Here is a 26,039-nt window from a genome sequence, read left to right as displayed (position 1 = left end):
TGGGCTTCTCTAGTGTTTTTTCCGCCATATTATTCCCTGCTTCAGCTGCACAGCCAGATGCATTTCACACAGAAGCAGAGGAGTATCCCTTCTATGGAAGTCTGCCAGCACCGAACTGCTGTGACGCCCTTTCCCGTCCCACTAGGTTTGTTTTTAGCTCCAGAGCTCAAAGAACAGATAAGGAGGGATAAATCTCACTTAGGGCTCATGCACACGAACGTATATTCTTTCCGTGTCCGTTCCATTTTTTTTTTGCAGTATACGAAACTATTCATTTAAATGGGTCCGCAAAAAAAAAAAAAAAAAAAACGGAAGTTACTCCGTGTGCTTTGCGTATTTCCGTTCTGCAAAAAAATAGAACATGTCCTATTATTGTCCGCTTTACGGACAAGGATAGTACTGTTCTATCAGGGGCCAGCTGCTCGTTCCGCATAATACGGAATGCACACAGACTGCATCCGTATTGTTTGTGGATCCGTTTTTTTGCAGACAGCAAAATACATACGGTCATGTGCATGAGGCCTTAAAGACACACGGGAGGCTCCTGTGTTGTTCAGAAGCCGGGTAGAATCAGTTATTTTATCAGGTTCACAATCTCAGCTAGCTCTGACACTCCCCCACTTCCTCTCAGCCATCTTCTGAGTCTCTGTTATCGGGGACTGATCTTGCCTGACAACAAGCAGTGGACTGCAAATTAGGTGGAAGTGAGACCCCTAGAGGCCATAACTTATTTATTTTTTTCTGGTGAATACAGGCATGTTTTTTTAAATGAAGACATTTGCTCAAATTAAATTGTATAAAAGTACAGTTGTACAGATTTTTTTTTATTTTTTTATTTTTTTTTTGCGGATTTTGAATCAATGTCCAAGCCTTAGGATAAACCATTCATATCTGATGAATAAATGATGGGTGTATCATGGGCACACATGCCATTATGTATGTAGACCACTCCTGTTCACATGCATGGGCTGATCTTTAGTATATCACAGAGCTGCGGGAGCAGGAATGTCGCCGTGTCAGCGGCTGCAAAGCTGATGTCTCCTCATCTTGCAGCTCAGTGGGGACCTGGGGAATGGACACATTGATACTAAGAATAAGGCCACCAATGTAAAGAAAAAATCTTTAAATATTTCTGCATTATTACAGCCTTCTGGAGAAGCCCAAATCTGTGACATTGCTGTAATTTCTGGTGTCTGATCAGAAATATTGGGGCATCATTTTAAAACCGGCTAAAAGTGAAAAAACTGCATTTTTGCCCATAGCAACCAGTCATAGCGCATTTCAAGAGCAGAATACAAGATGAAACCTGCGTGGTTATTTGTTGCTGAATACATACTTGATATTTGTTGCAAAATATAAGTTTGAATGAAATTAGAGATACTTCTCAGCTGTGATATAGAGTTGAAGGCAGAAAAGTTATATAATGGGTATATAAACATTTCTTCTTCTGTTCTTTTGTGTGATAAGCAATTGTTTTGACAGTTTATTTTTTTTCATTTATGAATTGTTTGTCTCATAAGAAACAACCCCTTACAAAACAGCTGATTTTTGCCAGGGGAAGCCACAACCAGCCAGGCATTTACCCTGCGGTCTAACGTACTAGTAGATGGTAGCCATTCAGATATGTAACCGCTCTGTTTCTTCACCACAGTTGTTAGAAGAATTGGGAACAGGAATAGTCCAACAGCAGAAACCAGAGTCTTCAGTTCCTGTTTCTCAGAAGGTGACTGTTGTGCAGGTATGTTCATAATCTGGATTTTGATTTGGTAGGTGTGTGAAAGTTAGAGTACTTGTACTTGTTTAACTAGATCTGACAGGTGCGAGACCCTGGAACTTTTGTGAGGGTTAAGCCTCATTCACACATACATGTACATGCTTAAATCCGTGAAAAAGTGGTCATTGATGGATCCGTGTTGGGTAATTTTCAAAGCATCTCTTCCTAATGATCAGTGAAACACGGATGGCTTCCGTGGTTTTCACGGACCCATAGACTATAATAGGTGTTTTTTAGGGATTAGTGAACACGGACAAAATAGAGCATGCTCGCATTCTTAAAAACATGGACCATGGTAAAAAACTGGTGTGTGGGTACACACATTAAGATGAATTGGGTACGTGTGCTGTCCGTGGAGAACAAGTACAGCACACGTACATGGAACACTAACATGTGAAAGGCTTTACATAAGGTGTGAATATATGTGAATGAAACTTACTGTATATATTTGAACAGTCCTACCACAACATTTTAATCTCATAATAATCCCACCACAGCTTCAGTTTGCTTAATTCATATGCAAACCTGTGACTGTTCTTATTAACCAGTTCAAGACCAGGCCATTTACCACCTTTCTGACCAGATGAATTTTCTGCTTTTTAAGTACGTGTCTGATTTTTATTTTTTATTTATTTATTTATTTTTTAAATGTCCTTTTTACTTTACTATCTTTCTATTTTTTCTACTCAGGAAATATTGAAAAAAAGTCATTTTCAATTTTTTCTTCAACCTTTGTTTAATGCATGAAGTGCAACTAAAAAAAACGTTTCAAAATTGTGTTCCCTTTCCATAATTGTTATTTTGATACAGAGGATATATGGATTATGGTTGCCAGGGACAGGGCCAGAAGTCGCAGTGTGGCATTTGTCCTGGGGTTGTATCAGGATTTTAATCTATTTGTGTCAGATCTAATCACGAGAACTGGAGTCCTATTGACTGCCCCACCCCCACCCCAAGATTTACACTAATTTTGTATCCACAGAATAAGTGTCTGATTAGTGGGGGTCTGACTGTGTGAACGGAGTACAGCACTGTGCACAGAGACACGGCTGCTCCACTCAAACTCTTTCTCACACCGATCATGCAGTAAGGAGGAATGGGGGGCTTGGGACTCTTTTCGAGTGATCCCCTAGAAAAGAGTCCCAAGCCCCCCATTCCTCCTTACTGCATGATCAGTGTGAGCAAGAGTTTGAGTGGAGCAGCCGTGTCTCTGTGCCCAGTGCTGTACTCAGTTCACACAGTCAGACCCCCACTAATCAGACACTTATTCTGTGGATACAAAATTAGTGTAAATCTTGGGGGCTCTCAGAGTTAAAATGAAAAATGTTAAATGTCAGGGAAAGAGTTAAAACCATAGTTATATTTACTAGTTTAAACCCCCTTCGCTTCTACCCTGCCACTCTAGTCCTTCCAGCCAGTTTTTGTTTACATGTATAGTGAAAAAGACACAAAAAAAGGTGCACATAGGGAATTATCTGGGTAAAAATGTAAGAAAAGTGCAGATGATGAGGTGGTGGAAGTGCATTGTCCTTAAGAACTTTGAAATATATAGAAGCCACAGCCCCACGTCCAGCTGGGTACATTTGGTGTCCAGAAAGTACAGTTCACAACAGGAGTATGAAAGGTGGACATTTTAGGGTTCTACTGAAAATTTCTCTCGGATTGTCTATGTTGAATTTCCAAGGTTTATTTAATGTTTAACATGCACTTCATGTTTGGACTGGCCCAGTCCCTTCTTATAAGTAAGATACTGACCTCAATGGCTCCTGAGACCCCAACGCTGTTTCGCAGTCGCTTCTTCTAGGGGGCAGGTACAGTATGTTTCCCACCAGGGACCTTTCGCTTGTTAGGTGATCATGATAACCACTACACTACAGAAACAACTGGAAGGAGGCGACTTTGAAACAGTATTGGGGTCTCAGGAGCCATTGACACTGCAGTTCGGCTTTCTGATTCAGTGTGGGTATGGGTCTCATTTTAACTGTTTATTGTGATTTGTTTTAAATTTGCTTTAATAAAGATGATTGACATTTTATCCTTGAATATGTTGTGTGGTGTTGTAATTTCTGGAGGTTCTAGTAATCTACAACGTGTTCAATAACATCTGTGTATTGCACTGAAATGCCCAATTACAAATGGTAAATAGAAACTGTTTTTTAGAAGGAGCAATTCCTCGGTGTTTGCAGAATATTTGGTTGCTGGCAATAGTCTTATGAATTACAGAAACGAAAAAACAACCTTGCCAGCAAGCTGTATAAAACTACTGGCCAGGGACCAGTTCCTCTCTCTGTATGCTAAGCTTTCCCTGATAAAACTCTAAAATCTACCCAATTATATCTCCGTAGTCTCTCCCTATAGTGTCCCTAGTAACTGGCATGTTTTAGCCTAAAATCTCTCTAAAACCCTAGACGTGCCAAATTGCATCAATTTTTAGACAGATTTTTGTCACAGGTACATTAGTAGATCTGGGCCATAGTGTTTCAAAGTATTATAGCCTGTAAGTATTACATCGGCCGGCCCCCCAATAAGGCCATGCCCCTGACATGGTCTTATAAGTAGGAAATTATGGCAGGCCTTGAGATCAGCTGTTAGGCCCCTGGTTGCTATAATGACACATGAATACCCTGGAATCACATTGTGGGGTGCGGAACAGAGCCACATAAGGGGCAGATGTACTATAAATGGCATAGTTGCAGAAGGCTTCTAAATGATAACTTTTGTTTTGTTTCCTGCATAACAGGCTGCAGCATTTTGGAACATGATATTGAGTGGTCCTTTGCCTGGAGCCTTACAGAATGAGCAGCATCCTACACTGCAGACAAGTGCTTGTGACGCCCTTTCATCTGTTTTGCCAGAGGCTTTCACCAGTTTAGCAGTAAGCAGATATACAGGACAGTGCTAAATATTTTTGTTGTTCTCTGTCTTACATTGTCACAACCCCACTGGATGCTATAAAATATCAGGATGTTTACCAAAATTGGAAGCGCCATTTGGGCTACAAGATGTTAGTATTTTGTGCAACCAAGGTATGCTTCCTCAATTATTCATATACGTAAATGGATTGTCCCAGACTAATAAAGACCTCCCAGAGTAGGCAACCAGTGGTGGTGATCATACTTACGTGGACCCTGCTGTTGGATTTGGTCTCTGTTGCTCCCCGGCCTGCTCTTTCTCTCCTGCCAACGGTTAAATCAACAACCATTGATATGGAGTCAAGTGACTGCTGTAGCAGTGACCTTTTCCTCTTGTGTCAAGTGACCATTTGTCTTTCCCTGATGAAAGAGGACATTATACCGCTGAAACATCTTGGAAGAAGCACATTACTTATCTTCCCCTTGAGTGATGTCACTTCTGGTGGATCTTTGGATTCTCTCTTACGTGAATGGAGACCGCGACTGGGGCTCCTCCACTTATTTCCTGACCGCCATCTGTGTGGTGTTGGTGTTTCAGTATGGTACCTGAGTGACATGTGGGAAAGGTGATGAAGTATGTTCTGGTTCTGTGTTGAGTTTTAGAAAGCTAGAGGAGAAGGATATAGCTGATAGACATGATGGGAATCTGGATGGGAAACTGACATCTTGGCCAGACAGATAAATCTGTCTCATCAGCATAGAAGTGGTACTGAAAGCTCTGGGACTCTGAAGTGTCCTAGGCCAAAGGTATAAGTGGGGAAGAGTAGGGGTCCCAGGACAGAGCCTTGACTGACACCAACAGAGAAAAATAAATAATGAGGAAGTAATGTGTGAGTGGGAGACACTGGACGTTAGGTTGGTGAGATATGAAAAAATCTAGGAGGGAGCAAAGTCTCTGATGCCAAGGGTTGATATTTTGTAACAGCAGGGAGTGGTCGACTGTGTTGAAGGCAGATGGGTGTGATGATAGCAGAGGTGGGTTAGGGCTGGTCTATACCAGTGGTAAGGTTAAGAATGAGGTGGGATGGGATTAGGTTAAGTGTCTTTTAATAAATATATATATATATATATATATATATATATATAAAATCTAAATAGCACAGGAATTTAAGCAGACCATATCCCACTCACAAGATCCCCATTGACCAAATGAGTATGGTATTAGTAGGTGTCAGTATCCAGCTGCTTTTGGTGAGCAAATAGTTTGGCCATGTTTGAATTCAACTGCATCATGTTCTTCCACTTCCTTTGATAAGTGTGCCTTAGAGAGCTCTCCTTCGTACTTACTCTATTAGGGTAAACATAATTGTAGGTGAAAAAAACCTGAGTTAGGGCTCATGCACACGGCCGTTGCCCAGCAACTTGAATGGGTCCGCAATCCTGGAGGTGCGGAACGGATGCACGGATTGGAAGCCCACGGAAACACTACGGAGTGGTTCTGTAGTGTTTCTCTCCGTGCCTCCTCTTTGCAAAAAAATAGGACATGTTTTATTTTTTTACGGTGCGGACGGATCACGGACCGATTCAAGTTGAATGGGTCTCGATCCGTCCTGGCCGCACACGGATGTTGCCCGTGCATTGGGGACCGCAAATTGCTGTCCCCAATGCACGGAACGGCCACCCAACGGCCGTGTGCATGAAAACTTTCTTCATATTTATAAAAAAAAAAATTCTTAATGGATTATTGTCCACAAGCAACTACAAGAAGCACCAATCACTGTAGCATAAAACCTTTGGCCACTGATGGCTACTTTCATTGGTTATAAATATATACAGTATCTAGTTTCACTTTTTGATTTTTATGAAATACACTCATAAACAAAAAAAAATTAAAGCACCTAGATAGAAATGTCGGATTGCTGCAAAACTCTGCATGCAGTTATGCAGACACTGGATTTTACCACAAAAGAGCATAAAAGTGCGTCCCCCCATTGTCCTATAAAAAGGCTACTTTTGGGTAGTATACCTCTTGGTGAAAGATCGTTTCATCCGCTGACAAGCCCGAGTAGCTCCCACACAGGTGGCATCTTCATTTATACATCCCTGTCTTTGCCTGGACCATTTCTAAGCACTTAGCAGAATAAAGTTTGGTGTCACGACGCCCTTTATATGTCCTGTTATTGACAGCCAGCCACTGTGACCTTGCAGTGGGTTCGTGAACAAGAAACTTGACTGCCATGGACTAGAACGGTTTCATCTTTGGCCACAAATCCAGGTTCATTTTGGGATCTCATGACTGTTGAGTTCCGGCATGGAGACCAATCCTGCCTTTGCTGTGGAGCAACACACTACCACAACTGCTGGTGTGATGATCTGGGGATCCATCGCATAAGGCAGTCAGTCTCCCCCAGTAGTGATAAGAGGGACACTAACAGCTCGGCAATATGTGCAGGACACGAAGCAAAGGGTTTCTCTGGAACCCCTGAGCATAGACCATTAAACTCCCAGAAACCCCTTTAACCTTTGGAACCATGTCAAAAAATATACAGTGACATTTTATAAGGAGAAATTCTATAATGTAGTATACAGGAAGGCAAAATAATATTTTTCAACACATTTATTTTGATTTTAAGATCAGTTCTGGTGTAAGTAGTAAATTGAGATGAGAATTTCTATTATTATGATTGCAGTATGACCGTCAGATACTGTGTATAACACTGCTGCTGGGTCTGAACCACAGTGAAAATCCCCTGGTGAAAGCTGCAGCCGCACGAGCCCTTGGTGTATACATCCTGTTTCCGTGTCTGCGACAGGTTGGTCGTTGTTATTGTGCTCTCTAGATACTTGTAGTAGGGGTACAGTGGGTGCCATATGTTTTCTAACTATCATTACATGTACCCTTCAGTTTATGCAGAACACATTCTTGCATTTTAGTTTCCTTTTCCTGAAACTTTTTGCAAGATTTGATGGAGAAATGTACTTCATCGCTCACAGACTCTTCCAGTCTGAGTATCCGTTATCTGCATTTATTGTTGCCCCATGTTATAAAATAAAGGAAATATTATCCCATCTTTAGTGAATTAATAGTTCTCATCTGTTGTAGGACGTCATGTTTGTGGCCGATACAGCAAATGCAATTTTGATGTCTCTCAATGACAAATCTCCAAATGTGCGTGCCAAAGCAGCCTGGTCACTAGGCAACCTGACGGATACATTAATCGTTAATATGTATGTACTTAATTTACTAATATTTATATTAACATTTATATTTTTGTTTTATAAAGATTGGGATTATTAATTATCATCATTTCAGGGAGGTTGTGGGACATACTTTCCAGGAAGAATTTTCAGACCTGTTGCTTTTGAAAATGCTGAGGTCAGCAAGTGAAGCATCAAGAGACAAAGATAAGGTATGTACCTCTACATTGTTCTGTATTAAAACAATGTTGTTTGGGCCCCTAAGTACAATAAGACTGTTGGGAAGGGTAGCCCGCCCAGTGCAAAACTCATTTGGGAAGCTTCAGTCAGTCGCATATAATTCAATGTATAATCTATGTAATGAAGATTTAGATTGTATGTACAGAGATTTTCTTTTTTGTTAATTTGTGAGGAGAGTTGCTGAAATGCATTACTAGATAGCTAATGTGTATGAGGGCCTCTTGACAAGAGTCTGAACAGAGCTGAAATCCAACAACCTTATCCTTCTCTTCCCTGAAAATACGGATTGAGCTCTGGAATTTAAGAATCTTTCAGAATCTTGTTGTATCGTATGAACGAATCGGGCAAGAAGAGAAACAGTAACGTTAACCTCTTCTGGACTGCCATTGTTCATGTACGCCGGAAGTTCATACGGCTATGTGAATGGTTAAAATAAAAATAAAAAGTTATGGCTCTGGGAAGGCCAGGATTTTAAAAAACAGACACACAAAAGGAAAATTGACCCTGTCCTGAAAGGGTTAAAGGGGTATTTATTTTCTGAAAAGTAACCTTCTATCCACAGAGGAATTTTTGGGTGCCCAGTTCTTGTGATTGGTGGTGGATCTGGTGGTCAGAATGGATGCTTACTGCCTCTCCATTCATCTCTGTGGGACTGCTGGGGATGGTCAAGTATAAGTGCTCTGCCATTTCCATCAGCAGAAAATGGTGGCTTAACAAGGAGAATGATTGTAAACTGTATTTACCTGATGATACACCTTATTTTATTTATGCTTTAAAATACTTTAATTCTGATTTGCCATCTAAAATACCGGGAGCACTAAATTCTGGGCAATAAAAGATGACTACCACTTGCATATATGACTACTAACACACCATAGTGTTTAATTCTAATATGAAAAGATTTAAATGTACCAAATTGGAATAATAATAATTATTATACAATCGAGGTACCAGTTGGAACCGAACCAGAGTTCAATTTCAAGTTTTAAAGTGGTTTTTCCACATTCAAAATAAATTACAGAAGTTATTCAATGAAGTCGCGCGCAACTTTGTGAATAACTAACTTCAGCTCATCAGAGCCCATACATTTTAATACTGTACGGAGACTAATGTCTGTACAGTATTAATCTGAAGTTTTCAACAAAGTGGCTTTGGATGTTACATTGGAAGATCGCTTTGCTCAACACTACTGGTGAGCCACCCAAAATTGTGTAAAAATCAGGTATAACTTTTTTTTCCCTTCAGGTAAAAAGCAATGCTGTCCGGGCTTTGGGGAACTTACTCCATTTCTTGCAGCCATACCATATTGTAAAACCAAGGTTCAGCGAAAGCATTGAAAGCTCAATTCAGGCCCTAATTGCAACAGTACTTGGGGATGGAACTATGAAAGTAAAATGGAACGCATGCTACGCACTAGGAAATGTGTTCAAGAATACGGCTCTTCCTCTTGGTGAGTAGCTCTCATTATGTGTAATGTTTATGTGTCCAATTTCTATGTCATTTTACGACCATCTAAACCCGGTAAAGGAGTTATCCCATGACTAATGTAAAAAATGAAAATCAGACATCATATAGAAGATAACAATCTCTTTCTAACAAAGCTAGAACCTGCCCTGTACCTCTCATGGATCCAGAGATCTCCCCATTCATTGTTCTGCTAGATTTATGTCAAGCTGGCAGCTCAAGGAGAGTGTCCTTTCTGCTGTAGCTAAGAGAGCGTGTCTCAGCTCACCCTATCACAGCTCAGGAGGCAGTTAATGGACGAAATTCAACATGTTCCGCCATCTCAGTGAGCCGTATTTTATTGAATAACTGGTGGCTATGCGGATGTTTTAATTACATGCAATTACAAAAGAATTCAGATTAGGGCTGCAGTGATTAATTATTTTAGTAATCGAGTATTCTACCGATTATTTTTACGATTAATCAAGTACTCTAATAAGAAAAAACAAATTAATAGACTGTTTTCCTTTATAAAAACTCATCAGCCCCCCTGCCATCCGTCCCCAACACCCTTCGTTCCCCCATGTGATCAGCTCCACTGTCCCCCAGCGCCGTCAGCTCCACTGTCCCCCAGCGCCGTCAGCTCCACTGTCCCCCAGCGCCGTCAGCTCCACTGTCCCCCAGCGCCGTCAGCTCCACAGTCCCCCAGCGCCGTCAGCTCCACTGTCCCCCAGCGCCGTCAGCTCCACTGTCCCCCAGCGCCGTCAGCTCCACTGTCCCCCAGCGCCGTCAGCTCCACTGTCCCCCAGCGCCGTCAGCTCCACTGTCCCCCAGCGCCGTCAGCTCCACTGTCCCCCAGCGCCGTCAGCTCCACTGTCCCCCAGCGCCGTCAGCTCCACTGTCCCCCAGCGCCGTCAGCTCCACTGTCCCCCAGCGCCGTCAGCTCCACTGTCCCCCAGCGCCGTCAGCTCCACTGTCCCCCAGCGCCGTCAGCTCCACTGTCCCCCAGCGCCGTCAGCTCCACTGTCCCCCAGCGCCGTCAGCTCCACTGTCCCCCAGCGCCGTCAGCTCCACTGTCCCCCAGCGCCGTCAGCTCCACTGTCCCCCAGCGCCGTCAGCTCCACTGTCCCCCAGCGCCGTCAGCTCCACTGTCCCCCAGCGCCGTCAGCTCCACTGTCCCCCAGCGCCGTCAGCTCCACTGTCCCCCAGCGCCGTCAGCTCCACTGTCCCCCAGCGCCGTCAGCTCCACTGTCCCCCAGCGCCGTCAGCTCCACTGTCCCCCAGCGCCGTCAGCTCCACTGTCCCCCAGCGCCGTCAGCTCCACTGTCCCCCAGCGCCGTCAGCTCCACTGTCCCCCAGCGCCGTCAGCTCCACTGTCCCCCAGCGCCGTCAGCTCCACTGTCCCCCAGCGCCGTCAGCTCCACTGTCCCCCAGCGCCGTCAGCTCCACTGTCCCCCAGCGCCGTCAGCTCCACTGTCCCCCAGCGCCGTCAGCGCCACTGTCCCCCAGCGCCGTCAGCGCCACTGTCCGTCAGCGCCACTGTCCGTCAGCGCCACTGTCCGTCAGCGCCACTGTCCGTCAGCGCCACTGTCCGTCAGCGCCACTGTCCGTCAGCGCCACTGTCCGTCAGCGCCACTGTCCGTCAGCGCCACTGTCCGTCAGCGCCACTGTCCGTCAGCGCCACTGTCCGTCAGCGCCACTGTCCGTCAGCGCCACTGTCCGTCAGCTCCACTGTCCCCCAGCGCCGTCAGCTCCACTGTCCCCCAGCGCCGTCAGCTCCACTGTCCCCCAGCGCCGTCAGCTCCACTGTCCCCCAGCGCCGTCAGCTCCACTGTCCCCCAGCGCCGTCAGCTCCACTGTCCCCCAGCGCCGTCAGCTCCACTGTCCCCCAGCGCCGTCAGCTCCACTGTCCCCCAGCGCCGTCAGCTCCACTGTCCCCCAGCGCCGTCAGCTCCACTGTCCCCCAGCGCCGTCAGCTCCACTGTCCCCCAGCGCCGTCAGCTCCACTGTCCCCCAGCGCCGTCAGCTCCACTGTCCCCCAGCGCCGTCAGCTCCACTGTCCCCCAGCGCCGTCAGCTCCACTGTCCCCCAGCGCCGTCAGCTCCACTGTCCCCCAGCGCCGTCAGCTCCACTGTCCCCCAGCGCCGTCAGCTCCACTGTCCCCCAGCGCCGTCAGCTCCACTGTCCCCCAGCGCCGTCAGCTCCACTGTCCCCCAGCGCCGTCAGCTCCACTGTCCCCCAGCGCCGTCAGCTCCACTGTCCCCCAGCGCCGTCAGCTCCACTGTCCCCCAGCGCCGTCAGCTCCACTGTCCCCCAGCGCCGTCAGCTCCACTGTCCCCCAGCGCCGTCAGCTCCACTGTCCCCCAGCGCCGTCAGCTCCACTGTCCCCCAGCGCCGTCAGCTCCACTGTCCCCCAGCGCCGTCAGCTCCACTGTCCCCCAGCGCCGTCAGCTCCACTGTCCCCCAGCGCCGTCAGCGCCACTGTCCCCCAGCGCCGTCAGCGCCACTGTCCCCCAGCGCCGTCAGCGCCACTGTCCCCCAGCGCCGTCAGCGCCACTGTCCGTCAGCGCCGTCAGCGCCACTGTCCGTCAGCGCCACTGTCCGTCAGCGCCACTGTCCGTCAGCGCCACTGTCCGTCAGCGCCACTGTCCGTCAGCGCCACTGTCCGTCAGCGCCACTGTCCGTCAGCGCCACTGTCCGTCAGCGCCGTCAGCGCCACTGTCCCCCAGCGCCGTCAGCGCCACTGTCCGTCAGCGCCACTGTCCGTCAGCGCCACTGTCCGTCAGCGCCACTGTCCGTCAGCGCCACTGTCCGTCAGCGCCACTGTCCGTCAGCGCCACTGTCCGTCAGCGCCACTGTCCGTCAGCGCCACTGTCCGTCAGCGCCACTGTCCGTCAGCGCCACTGTCCGTCAGCGCCACTGTCCGTCAGCGCCACTGTCCGTCAGCGCCGTCAGCTCCACTGTCCCCCAGCGCCGTCAGCTCCACTGTCCCCCAGCGCCGTCAGCTCCACTGTCCCCCAGCGCCGTCAGCTCCACTGTCCCCCAGCGCCGTCAGCTCCACTGTCCCCCAGCGCCGTCAGCTCCACTGTCCCCCAGCGCCGTCAGCTCCACTGTCCCCCAGCGCCGTCAGCTCCACTGTCCCCCAGCGCCGTCAGCTCCACTGTCCCCCAGCGCCGTCAGCTCCACTGTCCCCCAGCGCCGTCAGCTCCACTGTCCCCCAGCGCCGTCAGCTCCACTGTCCCCCAGCGCCGTCAGCTCCACTGTCCCCCAGCGCCGTCAGCTCCACTGTCCCCCAGCGCCGTCAGCTCCACTGTCTCCCAGCGCCGTCAGCTCCACTGTCCCCCAGCGCCGTCATGAAGGCACTCTCTCTCAGGTTCAGTCACAATCCGCCTGTGACTTCACTCCTGAGCACTGATTTATGGGGGGTTCCCTATAGTAGTTTTCATTCCTATTATTGCTGAGCCTGCAGCTCACACCCCGGTGTTTATTAAATACGCCCCCTCCATGTTGACTGTGCCCTTCTCCAGACTCTTCAGCTTCTTGCTAATCATCCCATTGACTGCGGAGTGTTAGTGCCGCTTGTTCGCAATCCCGCCGTCCAGTCAGGATGCTTTTCATAGATTGTCTGTCCGGGCTCTGGAAACCCTGAGCAAAGCAGTAATGAAGCTCGCAATTGCGCATCGCCTGCAGTCCCTGGCCACCTGGATCCTCCTTGCCCGCACCATGTCACCCCAGATCTCTGTAGTGTGCTCATGGCAGCGTCCTCACTCCTACTTTGCTGTTTCTTGCAGTGAGGTTGTGGACATGGAGTGGCCAGTACTTACCTTTCCTGTAGAGGCTCCACTCAACACCTCCTCCGTCGTCTTCTCTACACGCTGCACCGCCGTCCTGACGTCACACAGTGTCGGATCATAGTGCATGCATATGTGCACTATGTCCTGACGATGTGTCAGGGCTGAAAGTGCAGTGTGGTATGGGCCGGCAGGTGACCAGAGAGCGGTAAGTAATAGCAACCGCTTCACTCCAACTCCCTGGTCACATGACACAAATGAATCCTTGATGCAAAAAAATTTGCATCGAGAATTTTTTGTGTCTAATTACTCGATTCAGTCGAGTAATCGTTTCAGCCCTAATTCAGATCCAGGTGCTGGTTTGAAAACTGTAGAATATTTTTCATGGGACAACCCCATTAAGGGCACAGCCTAGTTTGATACCTAAGGCTACTTTCACACTAGCGTTCAGAGAGGATCAGTCTGCTGTCTGCACAGACGGATCCGCTCCTATAATGCAGACGTTTGGATCCGTTCAGAACGGATCCGTCTGCACTATAGTTTAGAAAAAATTCTAAGTCTGAAAGTTGTTCAGACGGATCTGTCCAGACTTTTTACATTGAAAGTCAATGGGGGGCGGATCCGTTTGAAAATTTAGCCATATTGCGTCAACTTCAAACGGATCCGTCCCCATTGACTTACTTTGTAAGTCTGGACGGATCCGTTTGCCTCTGCACGGCCAGGCGTTCGGGTGTCCGCTTGCTGAGCGGAGCGGAGGCTGAACGCTGCCAGACTGATGCATTCTGAGCGGATCCGCGTCCACTCAGAATGCATTGGGGCTGTACGGATGCGTTCGGGGCCGCTTGTGAGAGCCTTCAAACGGAGCTCACAAGCGGAGCCCCGACGCTAGTGTGAAAGTAGCCTAATTTAGGCTTGGTGATTTTTCTTCTGTTTATTTATGTATTTTAAAAGCCATAACTTTTTGAGGTACATCAGGTGAATTGTATAACTTTTTTTTTAAATTGTGGTGACTGAAAAAACTTAAAAAAATACCTAGATAGGTGAGGGTATAACATCTATGGCAACAAAACAAATTACCAAAAGGTAAGAACGTCCCAGCATCCAGAGCTTCAGAAGGTTGCTTCGCCTTTATTCAGATTCATAAAAGGAACACATCCAGTACACACCTCACCCACCACCGTAGTAAGCCGACATGTTTCAAACTATTCAGTTCTTAATCATAGCCTGGTGGAGTGCTCGCACCCAGGGGTATAAAAATACTCCACCCCCCAATCATAGGGGTGGATGGGAAGATCTGAGCTCCTCCCGGGGGGAGCTAGTCTTCCACACACACCACCATATGTCATAGATACTGCTAATTTCAGCATATAAAACACATCACAAAATTTAAATACTCCTCCCTAGATCACTGTAATGTCCAGAACATAATCAGGACACTTCATAAGCAGAGAAGTAAGTAAAAACAACACCATTTCTACAGGGAAGAAGAAGAAAAACGCATGATAGGTCAATGTGAACAGAAACCGAGTCCACAATGTCATGCTGGTTAATTAATCCCTCTGTTTGTGTGGTGGCTTGGGATGGAAAAATGATCTTGTCAATCAGATATATTTGATTACCATAGCATTTGCTAGACCATTAGTAACTAAAATTAAGATTGTAATACATAATATAACTCAAATGTGTTACAATGACACTTCTCTGTCTGCTACCCTGCGCATATTGAGACCCTTTGGATACCGAGTATCTAGCCTAAACATCCAAAAGGCTTCCAATCCATCAGGCTATGATTAAGAACTGAATAGTTTGAAACATGTCGGCTTACTACGGTGGTGGGTGAGGTGTGTACTGGATGTGTTCCTTTTATGAATCTGAATAAAGGTGAAGCAACCTTCTGAAGCTCTGGATGCTGGGACGTTCTTTCTTGCATCCTGGTCTATGGTGAGCTGGAAATCGCAACTTTCTTACTTTACAAATTACCAAAAGGCAAACATTTTTACCCTTGTTTCATATACAACAATATATACAAATATAAAATATAACAATGACCTCCCCCCTGACATTTTTCGCTGTATACACAGCTTTATTAAAGGATCACAGGTTTATGAAGGGATCACCTTGCCCAGTGAGCCCTTTATAAAGTATATATCGAAATATGTTAGGAGGGGAGGGAGTTAGAAAAAATATTCTGCTGGCTGGCAGAGCTGTTGATTGAGTGAAACAGTGTGAAAAAAATCTATTCCACCCTTGTTTATAGGGTTTAATTTTTTTATTGTTCACTGTGCAGAAATAGTGACATTTTAAGTGTATTCTGCAGATCAGTAGATTATGGAGATTGCAAATGTATATGTTTTTTGTTTTGTTATTTTAAAAAAAATAGAAAATGCTTGTCTTTTAATAAAAAATGATTGCTTTGTGTTGCCATGTTCTGAAACTAGGGATCGACCGATATAGATTTTTTAGAGCCAATAATCTGTGAACTTTCAGGCAGATAGCCGATAATTTATACCGATATTTTATATCTCATAATATATATTATATTAGTTTGTAGTCACTGAGGTGGAAATTTGCATTTGGCACTAGTATATTATAAATGTCAATTATAAATTAATAAAGCCCTTAGTTGGTAGTCAATTTATAATTTACATTTATAATATACTACTGCCAGATGCCAATTTCCACCCCATCCCCCCCCCACGTTCACTGACTTTATTAACCCCTATCAGACCTCAGATCAGAACTTTATTAACCCCTATCAGACCTCAGATGAATAAAATAAAAAAACTCCTCACCTCTCTTGCGCCACGGCTCCTCTTCATCTCCGGGTCCGGCGTCTCGCTTCCTGTGTTCTCCGGCCCGTGCTGCATTGTCACCTGACAGTGTGCAGTGTCAGGTCATAGTGCGCGTACAAAAAATAAATAAAAATAATCTGATAATATACTAGTATTGTACAAAACAAAGGGTGTGGGAACCAATGAGTTGCACTGTCAGGGCAATGGTGATAATAATGATCAGAGAGGGTTAAGAGGCGGGGAGAGGGGACGGGGTCTCGGAGTGACAGCTGGCTGGTCCGAGGCTGTCTTATGCTGTTTGTGTGTGGTGGGTGTTTGCGCTTGATCCAAGAGCGCAGCGGCACGTTGGGATGAAGGGGAGGAGAGTGTGTGAAATATAGAAAGGGGACATAAACTGACTGCAGGGGAATCGAGGGGGAAGGGATTGATGGGCTGAATGGAGAGTGATGTGGAGGGTGGGGGGGGGGTTGTGGTTGTATAATGAGGGGTTGGTATTGATAAATGAGGGGGGGGATATAACTGTGTAGTGGAGGATGAGGAGCTGGGTGAGACGAGATAGTGAATGGTGGGACCTATCAGTGGGTGGGGTGATGTGGAATTGGATATGGACCTGTGGAATTGGTTAAGGAAGGGGGGGGGGGGGAAACGATGAGAGATGCGCTGGGACTGACCAGTGGAAATAGGTTATAAGAAGGACGGGAACAAGAGATATGCAGGGACCATGCAGTGTGTCGGTTGGGATGGGTGGGGCCACTGGAGCATGGGGGGGGGGATATGGATGGGATGGAAGTATAGGGGAACTTAGGGGACAGGGCGGAAAGTACGGGGGAGCCGGTTGTTGATAAGGGTGGTCCCAGGGTAAATAATTGGTGCGGAGAGCCTTATTGGGGTGAAGGATGAGGTATTATTTTAGAAACAATTGCTCTCAAGAGATTAGTTCAGGCCGTAAGGTTCTAAAGTTTGTAACTGAAAGATCCTGAACATTTCTTTACGTCTTAGTTTCTGGTAACGATTAGCCTGAGCGGCAGGAATGTGTTCGATCGGTGTTATAGAAAGATCGGCAGGGTCCTTGTTGTGAACTTAAAAAGTCTGGAAACTCCATGTTTCATGTAGCCGTTCGTTATACTCCAGCAGTGTTTGTTGATTCTTTCCGTTAGTGTCAGGGTAGTACGGCCTATATACTGCAGTCCACATGTGCATTCCAATAGATAGATCACTGAAAAAATACTGACTTGCGAGGAAATGTTAAGACAACATTTGTACCGGCGGTGTCCACATTTGTAGCTCCCGAGAACTTGGGGAAATAAGGTGGTATGGTGCGATCTGTCCTTTTTTCTATCCCGTAACCGGCTTGGAGCAATTAGACTCTTAAGGGTTTGGGCCCTCCTAAAGGTAATTTGGGGTCTGGGTCGGATGTGTTTTTTTAGAAACGGATCTGCTTGTAAAATCGACCAATGTTTGTTGAGGATGTTCCGCAGGGTGTCCGCCCCCTCTCCCCGGCTCTTAACGCGCGCCTTTGCACACGCGTGCAGGGCCGCGCTGTCTGCAGCAGTTTGGATCCCACAGGTACCGCTCGTGCAGCTCTATTCCTTTTTTCCTTACACATCAGATCGAGTCGCCCTTTCCCAGCCCCTCACAGCTTCCTCAATTATAATCATCTTCTATTGCATTTCATTTGTAGTTTAGCCCGGTCCTCTGTATCCCCACCTGCATACTCACCCCAGCCTCTGATCATTATCATCACCATTGCCCTGACAGTGCAACTCATTGGTTCCCACACCCTTAGTTTACTACAATACTAGTATATTACCAGACTTTTAGGAGTATATTATCAGATTAGTATTATTATTATTTTTGCTACTTTTATTTTATGGTACTTTTTATGACATTTTATGTATGGTATAAACTGTAACCTATCTATTTTATTCATCTAAGCAATGTGTTTTTTAACTTTTTATGCTCAGTTATGCACTGAACAACCTTTATCCTTGGCATATTTTTAATTATGCAATTAATTTTTTATTCCCATGCATTGAACATTTTGTTACCTGACATGCTCCTGATATTAATACACTGTTTTATCACTACATGTCACCGGCTACCAAATATTATGTGTTTTACACTTGAGAAAAGGGGTGTAATTACTCTGAAACACGTTGTCGCTTATTATCTAATATCAAAATTAAAAAAAGAGTTTTACCAACATCCATTGAAGTCGTGTTTGCGCCAAGAAGGTACCCAATCTGTACTGTTTCTAGTACATATCCCCCTACTGAATCTCACAGTAAAAGTAAACAAGATTTTTATATGGATTTACTACCCTAACCTCTTAAATGGGTTGCCATGGCAGCAAAAGGCCTAACAATTGCTTCCAGGTCTGCCATGTACAGAACCCTATTGCAGGGTCTTGTAGGTTGTTTGACATTCATAAAGCACTGCAATACACAAGTAGAGCAGTGTATCTTATAAGTAATCAATCATATGTTCAAGTCCCGTTACCATGTTTTTCTCTAAGAGCATTTTCATGCAAACAGAAAAAAACATTATTATTGTCAAATTTGTAATAACCCACACTATGAAATCTTCACATTTATACCACACAGTGACTGCTGAAAAATAAAAACAAAGGCAGAAATAGTTGATTATTTATATTTTTATTTTTTCCACCATCCCCCCCCCCTAAAAAAAATAAAAAATAAAGACCCAAAAGCCATTTGTACCCCAAAAATGGTACCAATGACAACTTGTCCTGCAAAAAAACAAGGACATGTTTTTTAGCAGAAAATAAAACTGTTATGGCTCTTGGAATTCAGTTACCCCAAAAAGCTAAAAAAAAATAAAAAAATTTACGTTTGTATCTTGTAATATTAGTAAACTGAAAAAGCTACATTACTTTTATTCTCTAGGTAAATTAAATTACAATGATATCAAATTCATCATGTTATTTATCCCACACAGTAAATAGTGAAAACTAAATTCTGTGTACCCCAAAATGTAGAAATTGTCCTAGAGAACAGATAAATAAAAAATGTTATGGTTCTTGGAAGGTAAAGTGTATTTATATATGTGTTATATAACTTTGGTATCTCTGCATATTAACCCAGGAGATACATTTATCATGTTACTTATACCATATGTTGAAATCCATAAAAAGAAAGGCTATATCGACAGAAAAATTAAAAAGTTATGGGTCTTGGAATGCGATGTTGGAAAAAAAACTTAAAAAAAGGAATTCCATTGAGGTCCAAAATAGGCCCATCACGAACGGGTTAATTATATTAATATCTGCATACAGTTTGTATAGATTTTCCATCTAAACACTGACCTTCTTGTGGGGAAGGGGGAAAGGACACATTCTTTGTCACGAATTATATATGAGAACGGGAATATCTAAAAAAAAAAAAAAAAAAAAAAATGGTGTGCCCCCAGTGTCATTTACAGGATTCAGATTTGGTGCATGGCACTGTAAGGTACTGGAGAGAGGTGGGGGGCTCTTATTAAAAACAGCTTGAATATAGATGTCACTGTGGTTCCAGAAATTGTTCTATTTCATGTCTATCCCAAGGAAAAGCCTATTCCCCTAGTGATACACATCCTCTTGTTGATGGCACAACTATGTTTACTTACGGGCCTAAGCCTCATACTCCTCCTACTTTCGAGATATTGACTCGGTTTTGTTTAGATATGGAGAAACTAGCTAAACGTCAACAGGAATCATTATTGAAAATGTTTTTCAAGAAATGGAAGTCATTTATATGCGCCTTTTTCTCTGACAAAGAAATCCTAGATCTAATGTTACCTTATCTTGGTTCCACAGAATACAATCCAGCTAAGGCTACTTTCACACTAGCGTTCAGAGCGGGTCCGTCTGATGTCTGCTCAGACGGATCCGCTCCTATAATGCAGACGTTTGGATCCGTTCAGAACGGATCCGTCTGCATTATAGTTTAAAAAAAATTCTAAGTGTGAAAGTAGCCTGAACGGATCCGTCCAGACTTTACATTGAAAGTCAATGGGGGACGGATCCGTTTGAAGATTGAGCCATATGGTGTCATCTTCAAGCGGATCCGTCCCCATTGACTTCCATTGTAAGGTCGGACGGATCCGCTTGCCTCCGCACGGCCAGGCGGACACCCGAACGCTGCAAGCAGCGTTCAGGTGTCCGCTCACTGAGCGGAGCGGAGGCTGAACGCTGGCAGACTGATGCATTCTGAGCGGATCCGCGTCCACTCAGAATGCATTAGGGCCGGACGGCTGCGTTCAGGGCCGCTTGTGAGCCCCTTCAAACGGAGCTCACGAGCGGACACCCGAACGCAGGTGTGAAAGTAGCCTTACTTGTCAGGGACTCTCGGTAGACTAAAATACACAAAGAACATATTTGCCCTGATTAATGGGGACTGCACATTATCTGCAAGAAATGTTGAGGGGGGAGGGGGAAAAGGTCTGTTTTGTATCTTTATTTTCTGAATGAGACTGTTGGAATATACCATGAAAGCTCAATAAAAATGTTTGAAAAAAAAAATCTGATTTACAGGTAAAGCTCCATGGAGCGCTGATGCTTATAATGCCCTCACCACTGTTGTCAAATCCTGTAAGAACTTTAAAGTCAGGATCAAATCAGCAATGGCACTATCCACACCTTCAAGTAGGGAACAGTATGGAAGTGTTGAACAATTTGGCAATATCTGGAATTCATTAATTACAGCATTGCAAAAGAGTGAAGAGACAGAAGATTTTCTGGAGTTTAAATATTGTTCTAGCTTACGAGCACAAATTTGCCAGGCTTTGATACACATGCTGAACATGGCAACTGTAGAAGATCTGCCCTGCATTCATAAGGCTTTGAAAGAGGAAGGAGGCACCATCAAGAATTACATGCTGCAGTACCTAAAGTTGGGGGTGGATGGAGAAGAAACACAGGGCGAATCCGAACACCGGGATCAGATGCTCAAAAATGCAATAGGCCATGTACGCAGTCTACAGGACCCCACAGTAGGCATGAAAAAGATCACGGAGGTGACCTTCTTTGAAGACATTTTACGGAGTTGTGTGAGAGAAATAGAAGCTTAGCCAAAGAAAATGTACAGTATATAGACTACCAATATGCATGTTCTAATTTTATAATGCTGTATACAAGATGATGTGCATTAAAGCCAAGTGCTGCTTTTCAAAGGTAACATTTCTTGGTATGCCCAGTGTAAGCTGCGCATGGATAAAAGTAACAAATAGTCACACTCACCTTTAAAAACCTCTCAGACACACCACCGTTAAACATCTAGCTCAGTGATGGCTAACCTCCGCCACTCCAGCTGTGGTGAAACCACAACATCCCAGCATGCTCCATTCATTTTTGTGGAGTTCTGAGAACAGCCAAGCAAGTGTGCATCTTGGGAGTTGTAGTTTTACCACAGCTGGAGTGTTGGAGGTTAGCCATCACAGATCTAGCTGAACCTTCAATGCAAACTGTTAGCAATTCTTTCAAAAGTTCTAGAAGGAACATAGTGAAAAATGTAAGACAGTCTAAAAGTAAAGCTGTCTTTGTTGCCCACAGCAACCAAACAAAACCGAGCTTTCATTGTGTATTCTGCTATTGAAAAATGAAAGCTGTGCTGTGATTTGTTGCTGGGGCGGCTAAGACAGTTTTATCATAAGAGAATAGATGCTCTAGAATTGTTATTACAAGGGGGATGTAAATAGTTGCTAAAACTGACAGGAGAGGTTATATGGCCACTTGAGGGGCTGTGCCTCTTAATAAATTTAGTACATTCTGTGGCGGCAGACTTTATACTAAAACTGTCATCTGTAATTCCATACTTTGTCTATCTGGCCCAATTAACTTTTTTTTACTCAAATCTATCCCCAAAAGGCTCCTTGTACAGCAGCCCATTGTCATTTTTCTAGGTAACAAGCCCACTTTTTCTTAAGGGTACTTTCACACTAGCAGCAGGGAAATCTGGCAGGCTGTTCCGGCGGGTGAACAGCCTGTCGGATCCGTCCTGCCGCTAGTTCACGTGTGCCCCCGGACTGCCGCTCTGTCCCTATCGACTATAATTGGGGGCGGATGCAGAGCTCCCGCGGCAGCGCACGCCGAGAGGCAGCCTGACTAAAAGTACTTTTAGTCCGGCTGCCCCTCGTGCGCTGCCGTGCTGCCACCGGAGCACCACCCCCATTATAGTCTATGGGGACGGAGCGGCAGTCCGGGGGCACGCGTGAACTAGCGGTAGGACGGATCCGACAGGCTGTTCATCTGCCGGAGTCCCCTGCCGCTAGTGTGAAACTAGCCTAAGCCCAGTAGATCTTTACTTAGTAGTGCAAGTTTGTTCTTAAGATAGTCATCTGGCGTCTAGCCTTTTGTAGGTATATTTTTATTGCATTTTAGGTGACTTTTTCCACGGTTATGAATTTAGTGATATTCATACTTGCATTTCTTGAGAAATTTTTTTTTAATTTTAATTGGTTAATAATAAGGAATATTTACTTGTGCATCCTACCTGGTTTTTTAAACCTCGTGAAATTAACTTATATTGTGTATATCCTAAAATAAATTGATTTTGTTCATGCTGTGTGAAAGATTCACTCTTGGTATAAATTTTAGATACGATTGAATGTTTTGTTTTTTAAGTTTTCATTGGTCATATAGTGCTAACATACTCCACTGCAGAGACTGTTACCCACCATTCACATCAGTGCTTGTCCCTGTTAGGCTCCCAACTTAAAGGGAACCTGTCATCAACTTTATGGTGACCTTACTGAGGGCAGCATAAAATAGTGACAGAAATGCTGATTTCTGCGGTGTGACTGTCAATGATGAGCTAAAAGTAAGTGGTTGCTGAGAAACAGCATCATAATCATTGCAGCCCAGGCCTTGAGAAGAGTCCAGTCTACCTGAGAAGAGTCATGGTTATTCATAATCTCCTGCTCTCCCCGACCCATCTGCTGATGATTGGCAGTTCTCTCCTAGAGAGAAAAGGAGAAAATTAGGTAGAAGACAGTCAGTCACCAGTAGGTGGACAGGGAGAGCAGGAATTTATGAATAATCAGGACTTTTCTCAGGTAGATTTGACTCTTTCCACCTCATCACCACGACGGCTACAAGGAGATTGACCCCTGACCTCTGTAGGGGCAGGAACAGAGAGAGGGTTTAAATCCCCCCCTCCCACCACCAACACCAGTGTTTCCTGTCCCTACAGAGGACAGGGGCAGAGAGAGTCTCCCTGCGGGGAGATGAAGATGGTAATAATTTCCTGGCACCTACCGGTGTTCCCCCTGCCCTCCTGCGGTCGATGTACTAATGCTGGGCAGGGGTGAGGAGGGAGGCCTCGCTCCATTATTAGATGTGAGCCTGCTCCCGGCTGCGATCTCCCGCCGACGCCGAGTCTGGGGCGTTCGCCGGGTGCGCACCAAAGCACTTCTGGGGCGGCCGACGTCACTTCCGGTGGACGGAGGGAAGTGATGTCATCCAGGAAGCGTCTCCAGATTCAAATTTTCGGCGCCAGCAAGCGCTGAACGCCCGATCTGTGCGGTGTACCTGGAGCTGTGTTGGTCATGTCGGCTGAACCCCGTTCCCCTGGAGACCCTCCTGTGCTGCCTACAGTAAGTCCCCTGTGGGGAAGCGCTCGTTGCTCTGCTACTTGTTTTGAAAACACTGTACCAGGTTGCATACTCCTTCTCCTCCACTTCTCAGGCTTGGGGCTTTTTTCTCTCCTCGACTTTACCTATGGCTGATAGGGATTATTTCCCCCAGGTTCCTAAGGAGATCCAGAAAAGGATCAAGAAACAGGCCAAATGCGTGTCCTGCCTCAAACGGCTTCCGGACGAGTATCGCAAAAAGCTCTGCAAGGACTGTATCTCTAGCGTCATTGCAGAAGAACAGCCTTCCTTCCTTGAGGAACTGAGGTCCATGATTCGTAATGAAGTAAAGACCTCCTTATCCCAAATTTCCCCCCCTCCCCGGGATTCGCCTCCACCGAAAAGGCGAAGGGAACCATCTCCCTCCTTATCTGACCCGGAGGTAACAGGGGAAGATGCGTCTACATCTAGAGCCTGGGAAGACGAGGAGCTTCTCTCTGATACCGATGTGGCTGAGTCAGAGAGGAAGTTTTGCTTTTCGCTAGAGGAGATGCCAGACCTTCTAAGGGCTGTCCGGGCTACGATGGGTATAGAAGACACCCCAAAAGCCCACTCAATACAAGATGAGATGTTTGGGAGACTCCGGGTTAAGAAAACCCGTGTATTTCCAATCAATGAAAATATCCGAGATATGGTTTTGGACGAATGGTCCAACCCCGAAAAACGGTTGGGGGTTTCCAAATCCTTCAAGAACCGTTTATTATTTGATTCAAATGAGGTGAAGATCTTCAATGAGACTCCCAAAGTGGACATTCAGGTCGCCAAGGTCAATAAAAAGACTGCCTTGCCCTTTGAAGATACCTCACAATTACGTGATCCTATGGATAGGAAGGCAGATAGTCTCCTGAAAAAATCATGGGAGGCGGCCATGATTAATCTGAAAACTAACATCGCGGCCACCTCGGTAGCCAGGTCCATGAGGATATGGCTAGACGAGTTAGGAAATCATATTAGGGATAATACCCCTAGGGAAGAGCTACTCAGGTCCCTTCCCTTATTGAAATCAGCCACAGCTTTTATGGCAGACGCCTCGGCCGAATCTGTTAGATTCGCCGCAAAGGATGCGGGGCTTTCCAACGCTGCCCGCCGCGCCTTGTGGATGAAAAGCTGGTCGGGCGACAACACTTCAAAGATGAAGCTGTGTGCTATCCCGTTTTCGGGGGAATATGTATTTGGCCCGGTCTTGGACCGTATCCTGGAAAAGGCCGCAGATAAGAAGGGCTTTCCTGAGGAAAAATCTTTTAAAAGGAAATATCCCTTTCGGGCCCCCTCTAGCCAGAATAAACCCTTTAGGGATAAGGGAAAGTCGGGGCGTTGGAGCTATTCCAAAGGGGGCAGGGGTAGAGGTAATCCCTCTTCTGCCCAAAATAAATCCGATAAACAATGACGCCAGCGTAGGGGGGAGATTGAGGAGATTTCTGACTCCGTGGGAGTCCATCTCCCCGAATCCTTGGGTCCGGGACATCGTAAAATCCGGCTATCGGATCGAACTTTCCTCATTTCCCCCAAACCGCTTCGTGATTACGAATCCAGGCTCCCCCAACACTCGTCTAAAAATTCTACAAGGAGTTCAGAGCCTTCTGGCTATGGACGTGATAGTACGGGTCCCCCCTTCTCAACTGGGGCAGGGCTTCTATTCAAGCCTTTTCCTAGTGGAGAAGAAAGAGGGGTCTTTCCGTACAATTATAAACTTGAAAGCCCTAAACAAGTTTATAACTTATCGAAAGTTCAGGATGGAATCCCTAAAATCCCTGATCCCCTTAATAGGGAAGAACGCCCTAATGTGCTCAGTAGATCTTCAGGATGCCTACTATCATGTCCCAATTCATCCAGAATCCCAGAGGCTCCTAAGATTTGCTATTCAGGATCACAAGGGGATAACCAACCACTTCCAGTTTACGGCCCTCCCCTTTGGGATATCGTCTGCGCCCAGAATCTTTACGAAGCTGGTGGTCGAGATGGTAGCCTTCCTGAGACACAAAGGACTAGTGATCGTTCCATACCTGGACGACTTCCTCCTAGTCGGGAACTCAGAGGACGATCTAAAATCGGACTTACTAACCTTCCTATCTCTCATCCAAGATCTGGGATGGTTGGTGAACCAGAAAAAGTCACATCTGGTACCGTCCAGCACTATCCAGTTTCTGGGGGTCATCCTGGACTCCCGGGCTCAGCGTACCTTCCTTCCACCAGACAAAATCAAAGGCCTCCAACTGAAGATCCGTCGGTTTCAGAGCAGAAGGTCTTGTCCCATAAGAGAGGCTATGAGCCTCCTGGGCCTTCTTTCATCCTGCATCCCATCCGTTCCCTGGAGCCAGTC

At 45.8% G+C, this 26,039-nt stretch overlaps 1 protein-coding gene across 1 annotated transcript in view; it reads left to right on the top strand.

Moving 5' to 3' along the window:
• HEATR6 (HEAT repeat containing 6) overlaps window positions 1-22,191 on the top strand; it is a 117,539-nt gene extending 95,348 nt beyond the window's left edge. Inside the window, exons 14-20 of the mRNA XM_040424214.1 lie at window positions 1,652-1,738; window positions 4,515-4,649; window positions 7,317-7,439; window positions 7,730-7,854; window positions 7,940-8,036; window positions 9,310-9,514; window positions 20,625-22,191. Coding sequence (XP_040280148.1) covers window positions 1,652-1,738; window positions 4,515-4,649; window positions 7,317-7,439; window positions 7,730-7,854; window positions 7,940-8,036; window positions 9,310-9,514; window positions 20,625-21,160 — 1,308 coding nt within the window. The 3' untranslated portion in view covers window positions 21,161-22,191. The remainder of the gene's footprint in view (window positions 1-1,651; window positions 1,739-4,514; window positions 4,650-7,316; window positions 7,440-7,729; window positions 7,855-7,939; window positions 8,037-9,309; window positions 9,515-20,624) is intronic.
• Window positions 22,192-26,039: the final 3,848 nt, after the last annotated feature.

The sequence above is a fragment of the Bufo bufo genome, chromosome 3 (genome assembly GCF_905171765.1).
Source record: "Bufo bufo chromosome 3, aBufBuf1.1, whole genome shotgun sequence".
NCBI lineage: Eukaryota > Metazoa > Chordata > Amphibia > Anura > Bufonidae > Bufo > Bufo bufo.
The sequence above is the reverse complement of the archived record's forward strand: the minus strand, read 5'-3'. Positions and strand labels throughout refer to the sequence as shown.